The following is a 23,290-nucleotide window of genomic DNA, read 5'->3' on the forward strand; positions in this document are numbered from 1 at the left end:
ACTTGTATTCAAATGGAAATGGAAAGTCAGAAAAGATTTGTTATGAAGTAAAACTTAATCCCACTTCATCTCTTTACTCTGACTTGAACTCTGATGGTGCTTTAAAAAAAAAAACAACAAAACCCTCCTGTGTGGCACAGTCCCATCTCTGCCTCATGTGAAGTCACCTGTTGTACAAGACTCATTTTGGTGTCTTGAGGATGTGGCGATTTCCCATGTGGCTTTGTAATGAATCTGTACACAGAAGGCACTTAATTATAATGTTATATGGAAACTTTAGAAATAGCTATGTTGTTCTGGTCCTATGGTTTACGTTTTTTGAGTACATAGTGATAAAGTATGGTATGGTAAAAAACTCAAATGGCATACTAGTAGTAATCAGTGAAAGATTTATCCCTCAAAAATCCCTTTTTTAAATCATATCTTCTCTTCATGGCAGAAGCAACTGCTGCTACCAGCATAGCGATATTCTATGTATTACTGTTACAAAGTGTACTGTGTGCAGGCTCATCATTTTAAATAAGGCTTTGATTGCATTCTGTTACAGGAGAGACAGAATGGAAGAAAGCAAGACTTGGATTTTTAAAAAAGTGTTAAGAATTATCCAAAATATTGCAAAAGAAGCCATACGGTAAGGCCATGTTGGGATAGCACGTTCCGGTGAAGACACATTCGTATGGTTGAGAGTTGAACTGTGAAATCCATAACCGCATTTTTATTTGTGCAGTCCCATACTGAAAGGGTGTAAACTTAACAGTCACTTTCATCTTCCCGTTAGCCGGAATTATTCCTGAGAGGAATGAAATGAGAACACGTGATACTCTCTCTTCTTGCCAAGTCCAATCAAAGAGGCTCTCTCTCTCTCTCTCACATACACAGTTGACCTTTGAACAACCCAGAGGCTAGGGGTGCAGGCCCCGCACACAATTGAAAATCCATATATAACTTTTGACGCCTCACAAACTTAAGTACTAATAGCCTGCTGTTGAGCAGAAGCCTTACTGAAAATATAAACCACCAATTCACACATATTTTGTATACGATGTGTATTATATTCTCACAATAAAGTAAGGTAGAAAAAGAAAATGTTATTAAGAAAATCATCAAGAAGAGAAAATATATTTTATATTCATTAAGTGGGAGTGAATCACCATAAAGGGCTTCATCCTCACTGTCTTCTGGTTAATCAGCTTGGGAGGAGGAAAGGAGGAGTGGGTCTTGCTATCTGGGGGGGAGGGTGGCAGAGAAGGAAGAGTGGAGGGGGTGGGAGAGGAAGGAGAGGCAGGCACACCCAGTGTAACTTTTATTGAAAAATCTTATGTATAAATGGCCCTCACTGTTCTCACCTGAGTCATTCAAGGGTCAACTGTACATTCTTCCCAGGCTAAGCACAAGTACAGTATTTCCATTCTCTTTACATAGGCTTTTCATTAAATATACCTCAAGCAACTTCTGCATGTTTACACAGACCTTATTTATCAAGGACTACATTTATCTGTATAATCATTGTTTGACTGTGTCGGTTATACAAATGTACACATATCAATCTGCATTAGTGATTCAGACATGAATTCCCAGAACTATCAGCTTTAAGCAAATTACCAGATGTCGATGTTAATGCTGTAAGTAACAGGGAAAAGCAAGGGACACACATAGGAGTTCGTGTCAAAATACTTCCGTTTCCTATATTTTTGTGTAATTTGATTCTCCCCTGCCAAATCTTGAGGATAGACTGCTGTTCTCTCATGGTCACACTGGGCCTTCTTCCTTCTTGGTATCTGGTGCCAATGGGGCTCAATAAACCATAGTAAGTGCTCAAAAAACGTGCAGAGAAAAACAGAAGGAAAGGAGGATGGGTGTACTGGGCATGATGATGGCTGACATTCTCTCTGACTGCCACTGAAGGCTCTTGGTTTGCTTTCTGGAGGAGACCTTCTGCCCCAGTGCATCTGGCCCCCCTGCAGTCTCCACAGACATCTTGCGCAGTCCACCGTAAGTGCCCGGCACACTCTCCCTGTGGTCCATCCTCTCCTCTGAATTTTATACTACTCTCCCTTCTCTCTATGCTCAATACTATGGGCCATTCGTTCAGCCATCCAAGTATTGATCCATTCAAGTATTGATCAAGCATTTACTGTGTGTTTTAGGCACTCAAGATACTTTGATAAACAAAACAAAATTCCTGATCTCATGAAGTTTACAGTCTAGTTGGGGACAGAAAAAAAAAGGAGAAAAGAGAGAGAAAGAAAGAAGGAAGGGACGGAGGGAGGAAGGAAAAAAAAAGAAAAATCCTATAGTCTAGTCATGCAGGGTACAGGGAAGCAGGTGGGTAGAAGGGAAAGGTGAGAGACAGAGAAGTCTGAGGGGAGGAGGGCCTTGGCTCCAACCCTTGACACCAACTCCTGCTGCCTGAGGGCTCAGTACTTACTATTTCTTGGGCCTGGAGAGCTCACTCTCTCCAGCTCTTCTTTTAGCTTCTTCATTCTACTCCCTAAAATTACCTCCTGTAGGGTCTGCCTTCCCCTAGGCTAGAATGTAAATTCTAGGAAAGCAGGTTTGTTATTGCCTTCCCAGCTCAATATATTCTCCTGGAATGAGTGAATGAACCCAAACATGAAAGCTTGTCAGCCCATGATTAGGAGAAACTCCAGCTGCATCCTCCACAGGGAACATCACTGCTCTAACCCTGTCACTCCTGCTGGACTCACACGCCACCTGCACTGTAACCTTTTAAAGTTCCCCCATCTCCCAACTAGATCGTAGGCCCCACAGGCAGACACCAGCTCTGTACCTCTTTTGTCTTCCTGGGTCCCTGCCACCGGGTTTCAGAAATAAGTCTCAGTCAATTTCCTAAACACAGAAGTCAAACCCTTAAATGACACTCACTAGTGACCCTCAGGCCCACTGCAGGGCAGAACCAGCAGGACTTCTGGGGTCTACCAGCCAACCTAAGACCCGCCGACCAGAAACCCTGGATCTCTGTGTGCCTGAGACTTCAAAACCTCTACCACTTACTTGGTAAGAAAATACACCCATTTGACACATAATTCTTTGGAGGATTTAGATAAGACGGTTCTATTGATCCTGCTCTAGCTTGTTAACCTAAAAAAAAAAGTAAGAACAAGCTCTGAAGCAAGATTAATGTTTGCCTTGACCTGGTTGATTTATTTTTAAGTGCTCCAAGCCCAGATCTAATGAATAAAGTACACGGTGGAGGGTAGTCTAGGCAACCAGGGTAAACTGCTTTTTCCACTAACAGGGATAGCAGTTTATACAGCTGGTAATGGAGCCAGAGCAGTGGACTGTCAAATGTTAACAGGTATAAAAGGTGTGCCAAAGAGTCACAGCTCACTGCTTGGCAAAAACTAACAGTGGTTACAAAGGGGTGTATGTTTCACACTTTAAAAGGGAGAAGGGCATTGGAAAGACTTCTTCATTTTAAAAAGCCCAAAGTACTATTTTATGGTTTCAGTCCAATTCCATCTGGAGTCAATTTCAAATCATCATTCTTATGTGACCAGAGATAAAGATAAATCACAGGGCAGAGAGGACAGTGAGCAGAAACGGGGGGAGAGAATAAAACTTAGAAATAACCCAAAGGCTAAGCACACTCTAGTTTAGCAATAAAATGAGTATGATGAAGAGAAGGTAACCACCAAAAAAAATTATAAGGAAACTGAAGTCACTAGGAAAATACCACTGTCTTTGCCTAGATTACAATTATATAAAACATGTGCATAAATATGGGAGGTTATTAAAAGGAGAAAGAGATAAAAGCATGTGATTTGTTAGGGAGTAAGGTCTAGGATGGGGATAATTTTTAAAATTTTATTTTTTCCACATGTCCATACAGTGTTACTATAATATTGTTATCATTTTTAAATAACATTTTCTTCAGAAAGTATAGAGTGCTCTTCCTAAAATGTCACAAAGCCGTTCAACCACACACTTAACATGTTAGTAAGAATCGGTTTAAATTTCCCAAGATTTAGGATTCCACTAACTGTGTGACTGGGGAAAGTACATGATCTCTCTAAGCTCTGGCTGGGAATTTAATAGCTACATCGTTTTACAATCACCCGCAACCAGCTGCTTTGCAGCCGCTGCCGCTTCCTATAGTCGCCTGGTATAGGCCATGGTCAACCCCACTGTGTTCTTTAATATCACCGCCATTGGCAAGCCCTTGGGCCACATCTCCTTTGAGCTGCCTGCAGACAAAGTTCCAAGGGCAGAAGAAAACTTTCGTGCTCTGAGCACTGGAGAGAAAGGATTTGGTTCTAAGGGTTCCTGCTTTCACAGAATAGTTCCAAGGTTGATGTGCCAGGGTGGTAACTTCACACGCCATAATGGCCCTGCTGGCAAGTCTATCTACAGGGAGAAATTCGATGATAAGAACTTCATCCCGAAGCATACAGGTCCTGGCATCTGGTCCTTGGCAATTGCTGGACCCAATACAAAGTGTTCCCAGTTTTTCTTCTGCACTGCTAAGACTGACGGGTGGGATGGCAGGCACTAGGTGACCAGCAAGAAGGTCACCATGACTTCTGAGACAAGTGTAATGAATGTGACATAACATTTGGTCTTGAGCACGGGTCCATTCCTTCTGTAGCTCAGGAGAGCAGCCCTCTACCCATCTGCTCACAGTAGCCTGTGCTCCTTGTGTTCTCTCTGCAGGTCTTTGGCTCCATATTTTCCTTATTTCTCTACATGTCCAGCTGGATTGCAGAGTTAAGTTTACGATTATGAAATAAAAGCTAAATCGTAACAAAAAAAGATAAAAGAAAATAAAATCACCCATGAGCAAGCTGTTGACAAATCTTAAGGATGCTTTTGGTTCACTGGGTTATAGGAGGGAGGGCAGCTGTGTAACTCACAGTGGTACACTCGCAAGTCACTGCCGCTGCCCAGGGTGCGTGGGCAAGAGAAAGGCCCCAGAGACCACCAGACCCTGACTCACACGCTTGTTTGCTTACATGTGAGCTCTGTGCCTTGGCTTGGTTACCTTACCCAAGGCTCAGTTTTCTTGTCTGCAAAATGGGACAAAGCTTAAAGGAGAAAGGAATGTACGGGGTCTGGCATGCTTGGTACAAAATGCGCATCCTATAAATGTGGCCTTCCCAAGGCTTGTGCATTGGTAATAAAACAAGTAATAATTTATTGTGTATTAAATTATTAAAATTTCAGAAAGAGTAATTAATTCTTTGAAAAACTTAACTTGACCCATTTGAGTTCTTAAAAAGGAAGAGGCGATTGTCTCCTGATGCCAGGCCATTGGGATGAGCTTCCCAAAGCACCAGGTCTTTCTTTTTGCTCCACAAAAGTGCCAAATCCAGGTGAATCTACAAGTCAGAAGACAAGGACTGGGCTGCTTCTAGAAAGATCTAGTTTAGAATTTAGGCCTGGAGACTTACCATGAAGAGGTGAAATATGAGCCCTGAGATAGGTATACCTTCTACCTTTTCTGAGAAGAACCGACTCCCGTTCACTTGCAGAAGATGAAGACTATATGGTGCAGATGCTTAGGCTGCTAATAACCCTCAGTACTTATTTCAGTTTTATTCCCTTCTCCTTTCAGCAAGCTGAAAATTAAGGTAAAATTAAGCCTTTCAGAAGCTACTGACTCTCCTTTTCATCCTGGCACATCAAATATCTGTGATGCAGACATCAGAAGCAAGATCTGAGTGGCCTGAGGGCACGCCGCCTGTGTTGATGGGAAGTCGTGGAGACAGTCTGAGCAGAGAATGCTGTGGAAACTAAGCATAAAAGCTGCTGACCCGGGTCAATTCATGCAACACACAGGTATTAGGGCCCACCATGCTCAGCGCTGGGGCCAGCACCACAGAGCCAGGGCCTAAAGGGGCAAGGTGACTGCTAAGAAGTCTGGAAATCAGGCTGCTCTCAAGGAGCTGTGAGGAGCACAGCAGGTACCACCATCCACCCAGCACTTAAGCTGGAGCCTTGCCTGACCCTTGACCAAGGCCCATCCACTTCACCATCACTACTCATCATCCCCAATGCTGCCACCCATCCACACCAATCTCAGCTTCCTTCCTAGGGGGACTGGCTGTGTCCACTTTCTGAGCCAGAGATCTTTTAAAATGCATATGAGGCCATGCCACCCACTTCTTCACACTCTCCAGTGGACTCCCACTCCTCTCAGAGCCAGATCCTAACTCTCCCACCCACTCAAGACCCTGCCAGCTTCTCCAATGGGACAGACATTCCTCCCCTTGCTCAACCCCCCTGGACACCTGGGCTCCCTCAAGCACAACTATGTAAAGCCTGTCCCAGCCTGTCCTGTGGCCTGCTCCTCTGTGTGGGCTGCTCCTCTGTGTGACATCCTCTTCCCTGGCTAGTCTCCAGTCTGGAGCTTCTTTTTCAACCAGGTCTAAGCTGACATGACTTTTCCTCCCAAACGCTCTCCCTGACTACCTACTGAGGCAGTCACCTGGGTGTGTCTCCATGCCTTATTTTTCTTCACAATCAGTTTGACTCTGACCAATGTCTTTTGTCTGTGGGCCTGCCTCTCCCCTCACCACCCCCACTGGGATCTCTGCTCCAGCACAGCAGGGGCCATGTCTGTCTTGTTCCCTGCCTTATTCAGGGGCTATGACAGTGTCTGATGCCCAGCAAGTGCCCAGCAGTGATGTATGAAATGAATGGATGGATGAATGTAGGAACACAGGGAGGAGATGAGCCCTGCAGAAACCAAGCCCAGAGCATTTCTGGTGAAAGATGAAGTAAAGCTTTTTCAAATTGATTGCCCCCCCCCCAATCAAAACTCAGCATAATGATAAGGGAAAATGGGTAAAAACAGAAAAATCTTCTACTAAACAAGGGAAGTGCCACAACCCGAAAGCACAAACCAGACTACCAAACACTGTAAAATGCTGTAAACTGAGGCATAGGAGCATGCTGAGAGACAAGAGGGTACAGCTTCCCCCCAAAGTGAGAATCACAGACCCAAAAGACAGTTTCTGCTACCCTTTGGTTAAAGTGACAAAATGTAGGAGTGTGGCTGGGCACTGGAGAAGTGGGGACAGTGACCAAAAAAGACTTGACACCAGCATCATAAACTAACAGGGAGGGGGCTGATGAACTAACTATGCTATAGCAGACACATCCATTGTGTGTGACAGAAGGCATCTGGGGTGACAGGGGTAAGGGGAGCAGTGACTGCTGCGTGGTGGCACACAGCACAGGTGACTTAGTGACTCTCCTGTGAGTACTTGGCCCTCATGAGCACAGGGCAGTGATGGGCGATGTTCTCCTGGGATTGGGACAGAATGCAGGCAGACTCCCTACATCGCCACCTGAGCCCGGCCACTGTCCAACCACATGCCCTTGTGCAACTCACCTAAATACTCTAAGCCTCAGTTTCCTCATCTGCAAAGTAGGACATAATGACAGAATCGACTTTATAAGAGTGGTTGGGGGTATTAAACGAGTTATACATTTCGAGTGGTGTCTGGTGCATGCTAAACACATGTAAGCCTGAGCTATTATCTTTCACACCATATTTTACCATGTATAATGTGCACACATGTTTTTGGCCCAGACTTTCAGTAAAAAAAAAATGTTGTTTTAATTTAGTTCAAATTTTGGTTTATATTTAGGTACTTTTTTTTGTATTATAAAGGAATTTTGTAAAAATATCAGCTGGATTGCTAGCTTCCACCTAAAGTATACAGAGAGAAATAGTTCATTCTTCATTGGCTGAAACTGCTTTCATCTCAAGTTCATTGTAAGTTCAACAAACCAATCACGGTATTCCAGGGTATTATTTTGCACATGGATATCATTATTGCTTTCTAGAATTACACTTTTAATGCACAAGCATTAATAAAAGAATTAAAAACATTTACATAGATATGGAATTAGTACTACCCATATATAATGTGCATCCTTACTTTTTCCTCAAAAATTTTGGCAAAAAGTGTGCATTTGTACATGGCAAAACACAGTATTATTCTGCTGGTAGCAGGCCCTATCAAAATTGAGTAAAATGCTGAATAGAAACAACACAGGAATTATGCATGTCAACTGCAAAATTAAAATGAATACCTTTTGTGCATTTTACAAGGGTACATGTTAAATTTACTAAGTGTAGAATATAAATGTCTTAACACAATAAATAAGAAAATGCAGTGAAGGCCATGTTAACCAATTTGATGAAAAAGTTTCAAATTGTATATAAAACCAGCAAGCACATTGTACCCCATGATTGCATTAATGTACACAGCTATGATTTGATAAAAAACAAACAAACAAAAAAAAAAACAAAGAATACCTTTGGAGGAAAAGGAGGAAAAGAAGAAAAGCAAAATCAACGTCCGTGCATGCCTCACACTTCCAAAGGCAGCTGAATGCTGGCTTTCTTTCACCCACTCAGAACCGAGTCTAGAGGGGAGGCAAGAGGGGACAGGACATCCACAGGCACGAGAACTTAAAGAGCAAGAGGAAGTGAAAGGAAAATTAGGGCAAGGAAACAGATAAAAAATACCACTCATGAGGAAGAATCAGCAGAAAACTCCAGGCAACATGAAGAACCAGTCCAGAACAACCCCGCCAAGGGACCATGAGGTAGCCACTGCAGAGGATTCCACCTATGAAGAAATGTTAGGAATGACAGAAAGGGAATTTAGAATACACATGTTGAAAACAATGAAAGAAATGATGGAAACAATGAAGGAAACTGCTAATGAAGTGGAAAATAACCAAAAGGAAATTCAAAAACAGAATCAAATAAGAGATGAACTATACGAAGAATATAAAAAGGATATAGCAGAGCTGAAGGAACTGAAACAGTCAATTAGGGAACTTAAAGATGCAATGGAAAGTATCAGCAACAGGTTAGACCATGCAGAAGAAAGAATTTCAGAGGTAGAAGACAAAGTTCTTGAGATAACTCAGATAGTAAAAGAGGCAGAAAAGAAGAGAGAGAAAGCAGAACGTTCACTGTCAGAATTATGGGACTTTATGAAGCGTTCCAACATACGAGTTATAGGACTTCCAGAAGGGGAAGAAGAATGCCCCAGAGGAATGGAAGCCATACTAGAGAATACTAGAAAAGAAAATTTCCCAAATATCACCAAAGATTCTGACACACTGCTTTCAGAGGGACATCGGACCACAGGTCACCTCAACTCTAACCGAGCTTCTCCAAGACACATTGTGATGAACCTGTCCAAAGTCAAGACAAAAAACAATATTCTGCAAGCTGCCAGGAGTTAAGCTCCAGTTGACCTACAGGGGCAAATCCATCAGAGTGACCGCAGACTTCTCTAATGAAACTTTCCAAGCACGAAGACAATGGTCTTCTACCTTTTTTTTTTTTTTTTTTTTGTAGAGACAGAGTCTCACTGTACCAGGCTCGGGTAGAGTGCCGTGGCGTCACATGGCTCACAGCAACATCTAACTCTTGGGCTTACGCGATTCTCTTGCCTCAGCCTCCCGAGCACCTGGGACTACAGGCGCACGCCACAATGACCGGCTATTTTTATGTTGCAGTTTGGTCGGGGCTGGGTATGAACCCGCCACCCTCGGTATATGGGGCCGGCGCCCTGTCCACTGAGCCACAGGCGCCGCCCAATGGTCATCTACCTTTAATCTACTTAAACAGAACAATTTCCAGCCCAGAATTCTGTACCCTGCTAAGCTAAGCTTCAAAATTGACAGAGAAATCAAATCATTTATGGATATACAAACATTGAGGAAATTCGCCACAACAAGACCAGCTCTACAGGAAATACTTCAACCTGTTCTGCACACTGACCACCACAATGGATCAGCAGCAAAGTAAGAACTCAGAAATTAAAGGACAGAACCTAACCTCCACACTGATGCAAAAGATAAAACTAAGCAATGGACTCTCACAACATAAGACGAATAGAATACTACCACACTTCTCAATTATCTCAATAAATGTTAATGGCTTGAATTCCCCACTGAAGAGACATAGATTGGCTGACTGGATTAAAAAACACAAGCCATCCATTTGCTGTCTGCAAGAAACACACCTGGCTTCAAAAGACAAATTAAAGCTCTGAGTCAAGGGTTGGAAGACAATTTTTCAGGCAAATGGAATTCAGAAGAAAAGAGGAGTTGCAATCTTATTTTCAGATACATGTGGATTTAAAGCAACTAAAGTCAAAAAAGACAAAGATGGTCACTTTATATTGGTCAAGGGAAAACTACAACAAGAAGACATTTCAATTCTAAATATCTACGCACCCAATTTAAATGCTCCCAGATTCTTGAAACAGACCTTACTCAGTCTGAGCAATATGATATCCGATAATACCATCATAACAGGGGACTTTAACATTCCTCTTACAGAGCTGGACAGATCCTATAAACAGAAACTAAACAAAGATATAAGAGATTTAAATGAGACCCTAGAACAACTGTGCTTGACAGACGCATATAGAACACTCCACCCGAAAGATAAAGAATATACATTCTTCTCATCACCCCATGGAATATTCTCCAAAATTGATCATATCCTGGGACACAAAACAATTATCAACAGAATCAAAAGAATTGAAATTTTACCTTGTATCTTCTCAGACAATAAGGCACTAAAGGTGGAACTCAACTCTAACAAAAATGCTCGACTCCACCCAAAGACATGGAAATTAAACAATCTTCTGTTGAATAACAGATGGGTGCAGGAAGAAATAAAACAGAAAATCATTAACTTCCTTGAGCAGAACAACAATGAAGACACAAGCTACCAAAACCTGCGGGATACTGCAAAAGCAGTTTTGAGAGGAAAATTCCTCGCTTTAGATGCCTACATTTGAAAAACAGAAAGAGAGCACATCAACGATCTCACAAGAGATCTTATGGAATTGGAAAAAGAAGAACAATCTAAGCCTAAACTCAGTAGAAGAAAAGAAATATCCAAAATCAAATCAGAGATCAATGAAATTGAAAACAAAAGAATCATTCAGAAAATTAATGAAACAAGGAGTTGGTTTTTTGAAAAAATAAATAAAATAGATAAATCATTGGCCAGACTAATGAGAAATAGAAAAGTAAAATCTCTAGTAACCTCAATCAGAAATGATAAAGGGGAAATAACAACTGATCCCACACAGATACAAGAGACCATCTCTGAATACTACCAGAAACTCTATGCCCAGAAATTTGACAATATGAAGGAAATGGATCAATATTTGGAATCACACCCTCTCCCTAGACTTAGCCAGGAAGAAATAGAGCTCCTGAACAGAATAATTTAAAGCACTGAGATCAAAGAAACAATAAAAAATCTTCCAACCAAAAAATGCCCTGGTCCAGATGGCTTCACACCAGAATTCTATCAAACCTTCAAGGAAGAGCTAATTCCTGCAGAAATTATTCCAAAAAATTGAGGAAGAAGGAATCTTCCCCAACACATTCTATGAAGCAAACATAACCTGATACCAAAACCAGGAAAAGACCCAAACAAAAAGGAGAATTTCAGACCAATCTCACTCATGAATATAGATGCAAAAATCCTGAGCAAAATCCTAGCCAATAGATTACAGCTTATCACCAAAAAAGTCATTCATCATGATCAAGTAGGCTTCATCCCAGGGATGCAAGGCTGGTTTAACATACCCAAGTCCATAAACGTTATCCACCATATTAACAGAGGCAAAAATAAAGATAACATGATCCGGTCTATTCACGGAGGTGGAGCAAGATGGCAGCTGAGTAACAGCTTCCTTGCATCTGAGCACCGTGATTCTGAGGAGATAGGACTCCAGGCATCTCTGGTTGGTAGGATCTGCCTACCATCACCCCTGAGAGGATACAGGGAGTCAGCGAGAGACTTCTGGACCCCAAGAGGAGGACTAAAACAGTGGAAAACCGGCAAGTGGTCGCGTGTGTTCAATCCGTCTAAACCCGCCCGCAACTTCCACAGGCACGAGAACTTAAAAAGCAAGAGGAAGTGAAAGGAAAATTAGGGCAAGGAAACAGATAAAAGAAATCACCTATGAGGAAGAATCAGCAGAAAACTCCAGGCAACATGAAGAACCAGTCCAGAACAACCCCGCCAAGGGACCATGAGGTAGCTACTGCAGAGGATTCCACCTATACAGAAATGTTAGGAATGACAGAAAGAGAATTTAGAATACGCAAGTTAAAAACAATGAATGAAATGATGGAAACAATGAAGGAAACTGCTAATAAAGTGGAAAATAACCAAAAGGAAATCCAAAAACAGAATCAAATCAGAGATAAACGATATGAAAAATATAAAAAGGATATAGCAGAGCTGAAGTAAATGAAACAGTCAATTAGGGAACTTAAAGATGCAATGGAAAGTATCAGCAACAGGTTAGACCATGCAGAAGAAAGAATTTCAGAGGTAGAAGACAAAGTTCTTGAGATAACTCAGATAGTAAAAGAGGCAGAAAAGAAGAGAGAGAAAGCAGAACGTTCACTGTCAGAATTATGGGACTTTCTGAAGCGTTCCAACATACGAGTTATAGGAATTCCAGAAGGGGAAGAAGAATGCCCCAGAGGAATGGAAGCCATACTAGAGAATATTAGAAAAGAAAATTTCCCAAATATCACCAAATATTCTGACACACTGCTTTCAGAGGGCTATCGGACCCCAGGTTGCCTCAACTCTAACCGAGCTTCTCCAAGACACATTGTGATGAACCTGTCCAAAGTCAAGACAAAAGAAAAGATTCTGCAAGCTGCCAGGAGTAAGCGCCAGTTGACCTACAGGGGAAAATCCATCAGAGTGACCGCAGACCTCTCTAATGAAACTTTCCAAGCAAGAAGACAATAGTCATCTACCTTTAATCTACTTAAACAGAACAATTTCCAGCCCAGAATTCTGTACCCTGCTAAGTTAAGCTTCAAAATTGACGGAGAAATCAAATCATTTACGGATATACAAACATTGAGGAAATTCGCCACAACAAGACCAGCTCTACAGGAAATACTTCAACCTGTTCTGCACACTGACCACCACAATGGATCAGCAGCAAAGTAAGAACTCAGAAATTAAAGGACAGAACCTAACCTCCACACTGATGCAAAAGATAAAACTAAGCAATGGACTCTCACAACATAAGACGAATAGAATACTACCACACTTATCAATTATCTCAATAAATGTTAATGGCTTGAATTCCCCACTGAAGAGACATAGATTGGTTGACTGGATTAAAAAACACAAGCCATCCAATTGCTGTCTGCAAGAAACACACCTGGCTTCAAAAGACAAATTCAAGCTCCATGTCAAGGGTTGGAAGACAATTTTTCAGGCAAATGGAATTCAGAAGAAAAGAGGAGTTGCAATCTTATTTTCAGATACATGTGGATTTAAAGCAACTAAAGTCAAAAAACACAAAGATGGTCACTTTATATTGGTCAAGGGAAAAATACAACAAGAAGACATTTCAATTCTAAATATCTATGCACCTAATTTAAATGCTCCCAGATTCTTGAAACAGACCTTACTCAGTCTGAGCAATATGATATCTGATAATACCATAATAACAGGGGACCTTAACACTCCTCTTACAGAGCTAGACAGATCCTCTAAACAGAAATTAAACAAGATATAAGAGACTTAAATGAGACCCTAGAACAACTGTGCTTGATAGACGCATATAGAACACTCCATCACAAGGATAAAGAATATACATTCTTCTCATCACCCCATGGAACATTCTCCAAAATTGATCATATCCTGGGACACAAAACAATTATCAACAGAATCAAAAGAATTGAAATTTTACCTTGTATCTCTCAGACAATAAGGCACTAAAGGTGGAACTCAACTCTAACAAAAATGCTCGACTCCACCCAAAGGCATGGAAACTAAACAATCTTCTGTTGAATAACAGATGGGTGAAGGAAGAAATAAAACAGGAAATCATTAACTTCCTTGAGTATAACAACTATGAAGACACAAGCTACCAAAACCTGCGGGATACTGCAAAAGCAGTTTTGAGAGGAAAATTCCTCGCTTTAGACGCCTACATTCGAAAAACAGAAAGAGAGCACATCAACAATCTCACAAGAGCTCTTATGGAATTGGAAAAAGAAGAACAATCTAAGCCTAAACTCAGTAGAAAAAAAGAAATCTCCAAAATCAAATCAGAGATCAATGAAATTGAAAACAAAAGAATCATTCAGAAAATTAATGAAACAAGGAGTTGGTTTTTTGAAAAAATAAATAAAATAGATAAACCATTGGCCAGACTAACGAGGAATAGAAAAGTAAAATGTCTAGTAACCTCAATCAGAAACGATAAAGGGGAAATAACAACTGATCCCACAGAGATACAAGAGATCATCTCTGAATACTACCAGAAACTCTATGCCCAGAAATTGGACAATGTGAAAGAAATGGATCAATATTTGGAATCACACCCTCTCCCTAGACTCAGCCAGGAAGAAATAGAGCTCCTGAACAGACCAATTTCAAGCACTGAGATCAAAGAAACAATAAAAAAGCTTCCAACCAAAAAACGCCCTGGTCCAGATGGCTTCACTCCAGAATTCTATCAAACCTTCAAGGAAGAGCTTATTCCTGTACTGCAGAAATTATTCCAAAAAATTGAGGAAGAAGGAATCTTCCCCAACACATTCTATGAAGCAAACATCACCCTGATACCAAAACCAGGAAAAGACCCAAACAAAAAGGAGAATTTCAGACCAATCTCACTCATGACCATAGATGTGAAAATTCTCAACAAAATCCTAGCCAATAGATTACAGCTTATCATCAAAAAAGTCATTCATCATGACCAAGTAGGCTTCATCCCAAGGATGTAAGGCTGCTTTAACATACGCAAGTCTATAAACGTTATCCACCATATTAACAGAGGCAAAAGTAAAGATCACATGATCCTCTCAATAGATGCAGAAAAAGCATTTGATAAAATCCAGCATCCTTTTCTAATTAGAACACTGAAGAGTATAGGCATAGGTGGCACATTTCTAAAACTGATTGAAGCTATCTATGACAAACCCACACCCAATATTTTACTGAATGGAGTAAAACTGAAAGCTTTCCCTCTTAGAACTGGAACCAGACAAGGTTGTCCTCTGTCACCTTTACTATTCAACGTAGTGCTGGAAGTTCTAGCCAATACAATTAGGCAAGACAAGGAAATAAAGGGAATCCAAATGGGGGCAGAGGAGGTCAAACTCTCCCTCTTTGCTGACAACATGATCTTATACTTAGAGAACCCCAAAGACTCAACCACAAGACTCCTAGAAGTCATCAAAAAATACAGTAATGTTTCAGGATATAAAATCAATGTCCACAAGTCAGTAGCCTTTGTGTACACCAATAACAGTCAAGATGAGAAGCTAATTAAGGACACAACTCCCTTCACCATAGTCTCAAAGAAAATGAAATACCTAGGAATATACTTAACGAAGGAGGTGAAGGACCTCTATAAAGAAAACTATGAAATCCTCAGAAAGGAAATAGCAGAGGATATTAACAAATGGAAGAACATACCATGCTCATGGATGGGAAGAATCACCATTGTTAAAATGTCTATACTTCCCAAAGCAATCTACCTATTCAATGCCATTCCTATCAAAATACCAACATCGTACTTTCAAGATTTGGAAAAAATGATTCTGCATTTTGTATGGAACCGGAAAAAACCCCGTATAGCTAAGGCAGTTCTCTGTAACAAAAATAAAGCTGGGGGCATCAGCATACCAGATTTTATTCTGTACTACAAAGCCATAGTGCTCAAGACAGCACAGTACTGGCACAAAAACAGAGACATAGACACTTGGAATCGAATTGAAAACCAAGAAATGAAACTAACATTTTACAACCACCTAATCTTTGATAAACCAAACAAGAACATACCTTGGGGGAAAGACTCCCTATTCAATAAATGGTGTTGGGAGAACTGGATGTCTACATGTAAAAGACTGAAACTGGACCCACACCTTTCCCCACTCACAAAAATTGATTCAAGATGGATAAAGGACTTAAATTTAAGGCATGGAACAATAAAAATGCTCCAAGAAAGCATAGGAAAAACACTGGAAGATATTGGCCTGGGGAAAGACTTCATGAAGAAGACTGCCATGGCAATTGCAACAACAACAAAAATAAACAAATGGGACTTCATTAAACTGAAAAGCTTCTGTACAGCTAAGGAGACAATAACCAAAGCAAAGAGACAACCTACACAATGGGAAAAGATATTTGCATATTTTCAATCAGACAAAAGCTTGAAAACTAGGATCTATAGAGAACTCAAATTAATCCACATGAAAAAAGCCAACAATCCCATATATCAATGGGCAAGAGACATGAATAGAACTTTCTCTAAAGACGACAGACGAATGGCTAACAAACACATGAAAAAATGTTCATCATCTCTATATATTAGAGGAATGCAAATCAAAACAACCCTGAGATATCATCTAACCCCAGTGAGAATGGCCCACATCTCAAAATCTCAAAACTGCAGATGCTGGCGTGGCTGTGGAGAGAAGGGAACACTTTTACACTGCTGGTGGGACTGCAAACTAATACAACCTTTTTGGAAGGAAGTATGGAGAAACCTCAAAGCACTCAAGCTAGACCTCCCATTTGATCCTGCAATCCCATTACTGGGCATCTACCCAGAAGGAAAAAAATCCTTTTATCATAAGGACAGTTGTACTAGACTGTTTATTGCAGCTCAATTTACAATCGCCAAAATGTGGAAACAGCCTAAATGCCCACCAACCCAGGAATGGATTAACAAGCTGTGGTATATGTATACCATGGAATACTATTCAGCCATTAAAAAAAATGGAGACTTTACATCCTTCGTATTAACCTGGATGGACGTGGAAGACATTATTCTTAGTAAAGCATCACAAGAATGGAGAAGCATGAATCCTATGTACTCAATTTTGATATGAGGACAATTAATGACAATTAAGGTTATGGGGGGGGAAGCAGAAAGAGGGACGGAAGGAGGGGGGTGGGGCCTTGTTGTGTGTCACACTTTATGGGGGCAAGACATGATTGCAAGAGGGACTTTACCTAACAGTTGCAATCAGTGTAACCTGGCTTATTGTACCCTCGATGAATCCCCAACAATAAAATAAAATAAATAAAAATAAATAAAAAAAAAGAAGAAGAAAAGCAAAATCAGATAAAAAATGCATCTCAAGAGGACAACCTTAGAATATGGGTAGTTCACCAGAGTCTTTAAGAAAAAAGCATGGTCTTGTCACAGGAACAATTACTGAAATTCAAGGAAGTAGTTTTAGAAGACACTACGAGGAGATAAAAAGAAAGTTAGTGGAGCTCAGGAAACAAATGGAAATGGGAAACAAACTGTTACTAGTAGAAAGTACAGCAGAAGGAACAAAAATAAACACACACATGCACACACGTAGACACGCCATGTACCCACACTGCACACGCATGCTGAGAACACAAGCAAGGACTTGGCAGGTAAGAATGGGAAATTCAACAAAAGAATTATACAACATATCAATAAATCCAAAAGCTGGTTTTTTGAAAAGATCAATAAAATAGATAAACCTTTGGCCAACCTAACCAGGAAAAAAAGAGTAAAATCTCTAATTTCATCAATCAGAAATGGTAATGATGAAATAACAACAGATCCCTCAGAAATTCAAAAAATCCTTAACAAATACCACAAGAAACTCTACTCTCACAAATATGAAAATCTGAAAGAAATCAACCAATACCTGGAAGCATGCCACCTACCAAGACTTAGCCAGAACGAAGTGGAAATGTTGAACAGGCCTATATCAAGCTCTGAAATAGCGTCAACTACACAAAATCTCCCTAAAAAGAAAAGCCCAGGACCAGATGGGCTTTACGTCAGAATTCTACCAAACATTTAAAGAAGAACTAGTACCTATACTACTAAACTTCTTCCAAAATATAGAAAAAGAAGGAATATTACCCAGCACATTCTACAAAGCAAACATCATCTTGATCCCCAAACCAGGGAAAGACCCAACAAGAAAAGAAAATATAGACCAATATCACTAATGAATATAGATGCTAAAATACTCAACAAGATCCTAACAAACAGAATCCAGCAACACATCAAAAAAATTATACACCATGACCAAGTTGGATTTATCCCAGGGTCTCAAGGCTGGTTCAATATACGTAAATCTATAAATGTAATTCAACACATAAACAAACTTAAAAATAAAGACCATATGATTCTTTCAATTGATGCAGAAAAAGCTTTTGATAATATCCAGCATCCCTTCATGATCAGAGCACTTAAGAAAATTGGTATAGAAGGGACATGTCTTAAACTAATAGAGGCCATCTACAGCAAACCCACAGCCAATATCGTATTGAATGGCGTTAAATTGAAATCATTTCCACTTAGATCAGGAACCAGGCAAGGTTGCCCATTGTCTCCATTGCTCTTTAACATTGTAATGGAAGTTTTAGCCATTGCAATTAGGGAAGAAAAGGTGATCAAGGGTATCCACATAGGGTCAGAAGAGATCAAACTTTCACTCTTCGCAGATGATATGATCGTATATCTGGAAAACACTAGGGATTCTACTACAAAACTTTTAGAAGTGATCAAGGAATATAGCAATGTCTCAGGCTACAAAATCAACACCCATAAATCTGTAGCCTTTATATATACCAACAATAACCAGGCCGAACAAACAGTCAAGGACTCTATTCCTTTCACAGTAGTGCCAAAGAAGATGAAATACTTGGGAGTATACCTAACAAAGGACATGAAAGATCTCTACAAAGAGAACTATGAAACTCTAAGAAAAGAAATAGCCGAAGATGTTAACAGATGGAAAAACATACCATGCTCATGGCTGGGAAGAATCAACATTGTTAAAATGTCCATACTGCCCAAAGCAATATATAACTTTAACGCAATTCCTATTAAAGCTCCATTGTCATACTTTAAAGATCTTGAAAAAATAATACTTCGTTTTATATGGAATCAGAAAAAACCTCGAATAGCCAAAACATTACTGAGCAATAAAAACAAAGCAGGAGGGCGGCGCCTGTGGCTCAGTGAGTAGGGCGCCAGCCCCATATGCCGAGGGTGGCGGGTTCAAACCCAGCCCCGGCCAAACTGCAACCAAAAAATAGCCAGGCGTTGTGGCGGGCGCCTGTAGTCCCAGCTGCTCGGGAGGCTGAGGCAAGAGAATCGTGTAAGCCCAAGAGTTAAGAGGTTGCTGTGAGCCGTGTGACGCCACAGCACTCTACCCGAGGGCGGTACAGTGAGACTCTGTCTCTACAAAAAAAAAAACAAAAAAAAACAAAGCAGGAAGAATCATGCTACTAGACGTGAGACTGTACTATAAATCCATAGTGATCAAAACAGCATGGTACTGGCACAAAAGCAGAGAAGTAGATGTCTGGAACAGAACAGAGAACCAAGAGATGGAGCCAGCTACTTACCGTTATTTGATCTTTGACAAGCCAATTAAAAACATTCAGTGGGGAAAAGATTCCCTATTTAACAAATGGTGCTGTGCTCGCTTCGGCAGCACATATACTAAAATTGGAACGATACAGAGAAGATTAGCATGGCCCCTGCGCAAGGATGACACGCAAATTCGTGAAGCGTTCCATATTTTTGTATGATGCCCCATAATCATATCATTGTATACAGTTATGATTTAATAAAAAAATTAAAAAAAAATAAATAAAATAAATAAATAAATAAATAAAAACTAGATCTGAGGAGAAAAAAAAAAAAATGGTGCTGGGTAAACTGGCTGCCAACCTGTAGAAGATTGAAACTGGTCCCACACCTTTCACCATTAACTAAGATAGACTCTCACTGGATAAAAGACTTAAACTTAAGACATGAAACCATAAAAATACTTGAAGAAAGTGCAGGGAAAACTCTTGAAGGAATCGGCCTGGGTGAATATTTTATGAGGAGGACTCCCCAGGCAATTGAAGCAGTATCAAAAATACACTACTGGGACCTGATCAAACTAAAAAGCTTCTGCACAGCCAAGAACTTAATGAGTAAAGCAAGCAGACAGTCCTCAGAATGGGAGAAAATATTTGCAGGTTATACCTCCAATAAAGGTCTAATAACCAGAATCCACAGAGAACTCAAACGTATTAACAAGAAAAGAACACGTGACCCCATCTCAGGGTGGGCAAGGGACTTGAAGAGAAACTTCTCTAAAGAAGACAGACACACAATCTACAAACACATGAAAAAAAGCTCATCATCCTTAATCATCAGAGAAATGCAAATCAGAACTACTCTGAGATATCACCTAACCCCAGTAAGACTGGCCCACATAACAAAAATCCCAAAACCAGAGATGTTGGCGTGGATGTGGAGGAAAGGGCACACTCATACACTGCTGGTGGGAATGCCCACTAATACGTTCCTTCTGGAAGGATGTTTGGAGAATACTTAGAGACCTAAAAATAGACCTGCCATTCGATCCTATAATTCCTTTACTAGGTTTATACCCAGAAGACCAAAAGTCACAATATAACAAAGACATCTGTACCAGAATGTTTATTGCAGCCCAATTCATAATTGCTAAGTCATGGAAGAAGCCCAAGTGCCCATCGACCCATGAATGGACTAGCAAATTGTGGTACATGTATACCATGGAATACTATGCAACCTTAAAGAAAGATGGAGACTTTACCTCTTTCATGTTTACATGGATGGAGCTGGAACATATTCTTCTTAGCAAAGTATCTCAGGAATGGAAGAAAAAGTATCCAATGTAGTCAGCCCTACTATGAAGCTAAATTATAGCTTTCACATGAAGACTATAACCCAACTATAGCACAAGACTATGGGGAAAGGGCCAAGGAAGGGGAAGGGAGGGGGTAGGTTTTGGTTGAGGGAGGGTAATGGGTGGGGCCACATCTATGTTGCATCTTAGAATGGGTACAGGCGATTGCACTAATGTACACAGCTATGATTTAACAATAAAAAAAAAGAAAAAAAATGGGAAATTCACACCAGATGCAGTTAAAGAAGATAGAACATCCTGAAGGCAAAAGAGAACCAACATCACACACACAGTTGATATTCCTGAAGAAGAGACAAAGGCAAATAGAACATTAAAATAGTCAAAGTTTTAATAGTTGAAACATTTTCCTAAAAACAATAATTTTTCCCCCTTCAAATAAAAAGGACATGCCAGGAAAAAAAAAGATACCAATACATATTCTGGTAAATTACTTATCCTCAAGAAGAAAAAAAAATCCCTAGGGCCTTCACAATTTACTTTTGATGGAGAAAGATTGAATCCAGCCTCTGAAGTCTGGCAAATTCAAAGCCAGAGGACTATCAGCAATATCTACAAAGCACCGAGGGGAAACTGTAACTCAGACACTCTCAAACATGCAAGTGCTCCTGGCACGTGGACCCCGGGAACCTCTGGTTGACAAACCACTACGTGACAACATCCAGACAGCCAGAAAAAGGGCTAAATAAAGAATTGGGGATGGAAAGCACATGGGATAAAAAATAGAGGTAAACATCGTGGCTCCACTTCAATAGACGCTAAGTAACTGTGGCATTTACTGTGGTCCCCAAACAGAATGTAAATGCTGTAATCTGTACAGCATAGAGCAGTGTAAGAGCCAGAGTGCAACAGAGAGGACGGAAAGCCTCCGAGCGCCGTCTCCCCACCTTCCACAGCCAACGTCAGGGCAGAAGCACACAGTGGTCCTGACCTCTTAATGTTTTTGTAATCTCTTTTCTTCATTTTAGCAATAAATTTTAGGAACAAATATCACATGCATCAAGGAAATTCTTTAATCCTTCAACTTTACATTTCTCTTAAGTCAATATCAAGTGACAACACTATTTTTTGTACTATATGATCCCATCTTTCTTGTAGTTTTTTCTGTCCCAGCTTCATTGTATGAATCCAGCTTCCCTCTTTCTCTTTTTTGTGCTCAAAATTCTGAAGGCCCTCAGGATTTTTTTGTGCACCTGGAACACAGGTGTGCCCAGCACAGTAGGCGCTGGGCCATCCCTGGCTTCTCCTTAGGCCTCACTGGGACCAGCACTTCCAGATGGACAGTGGAGGAAAGAATTTGGTCAAGGTACAGGTATTATCCTCTGGGTCAACTTCACTGACTGCTGCTGTGGTCAACTGAGCTCAACCAGTCCAACTGACACCCCACCAGGTGGTTCTTTTGGACAGGTATACTCAGGGCTCCGGAAGGCAAGAAGAATACACAAGACGTGGCTGAGAGTGATTACCAATTTCTTCAACTTTTCTCTCCCCAAACAGAATTTCCTTAAACTCTTAATCTCTGAGAAAAGTCCTTATGTGCCTCTGTCCTATTTCAAGGCATCCTGTATCATTGCTCTTCCAGCTTAGTGTGGTGGTTGAGACTTTGGGTCTGGAGTCAGACAGACACTTTTGCGCTGGGTAAGTCTCCCGGAGCCTCAGTTGTCCCAGCTGCAAAAAGGTGACGATAATAGTTTCCTTCTTGCCGGGTTGTAGTATTAAATGAAATAGTGCATGTGACGTGCTTGGCATGATAGCCGGTATGTGGCTAACAATTGTAAATGAAAGCAATTATTAACACCGTGCCAGCCACACTGTGTACAACCACTGCCATCACCAAGGACATATTGAGTGCAAAGTAAAATGAACCGTTGCTACTGGTGACTGAGAATTGCCCCCTGCCTATATCCAGCTTTCCTGCCTTCTTCAATGTGCATTTATTAATTAATTACCTATGTCCTCTAAAAAGCAGGGGGATCCCTAATTGTTCTCTTTTCCTCTTCATTGGGCTTGGTGCTTTAGAACATCTTTTTAAAAGCCTGATCTCTTTATTTCCCTTCCCATCAGCATTCTTTTCCCACCCTGCATACAGCTCCTGACTATTCTTCCAATTGCTGAACTGGAAGGTCATCGGAAGCCCTTGCTGGGTTATCTCCCTCATTTTCATCATTGGTTTTAAGTCAACCTCGCCAAAGATCTGTATGTCACCATTTTTTCTAAACAGTTATATAACCAGCATATATTTTCTGGGATGAAGCTGTTCCTTACAGTCTTAACTTCCAGTAAAAAACATTTTATGGCAGCCTGTTTCATGTACTAGAGATCCAAACGCCTTACCACCCCCTTGACAATCCTGATCTGTCCCCTGCACGGTTTGTGCTGGGATTTGGTGGCCTTATGACTCCTCAGTCTACTGGTGAGTGGTGACATGGGGAGGAGAAGAAGGGGCACCCTTCCCTATTCATATTCCTATCTGGATGGAATGACTCTGCACAGGGACTCCCAAAGGCTGCTGATCTTGCAGATGAGGCTT

The 23,290-nt window shown here is 40.8% G+C and overlaps 1 protein-coding gene and 1 non-coding gene across 2 annotated transcripts in view; one reads left to right on the forward strand and one right to left on the reverse strand.

Annotated features, from left to right (window-relative positions):
- CFAP221 (cilia and flagella associated protein 221) overlaps positions 1–23,290 on the reverse strand; it is a 144,597-nt gene that overhangs the window by 71,659 nt on the left and 49,648 nt on the right. The window contains exon 8 of the mRNA XM_053597662.1: positions 631–790. Within this exon, the coding sequence (XP_053453637.1) occupies positions 631–790 (160 nt within the window). The remainder of the gene's footprint in view (positions 1–630; positions 791–23,290) is intronic.
- On the forward strand, positions 19,497–19,603 carry LOC128590909 (U6 spliceosomal RNA). Its single transcript, XR_008381372.1, has one exon. It is a non-coding gene; the product is annotated as a U6 spliceosomal RNA (small nuclear RNA).

The sequence above is a fragment of the Nycticebus coucang genome, chromosome 7, assembly GCF_027406575.1.
Source record: "Nycticebus coucang isolate mNycCou1 chromosome 7, mNycCou1.pri, whole genome shotgun sequence".
Lineage (NCBI taxonomy): Eukaryota > Metazoa > Chordata > Mammalia > Primates > Lorisidae > Nycticebus > Nycticebus coucang.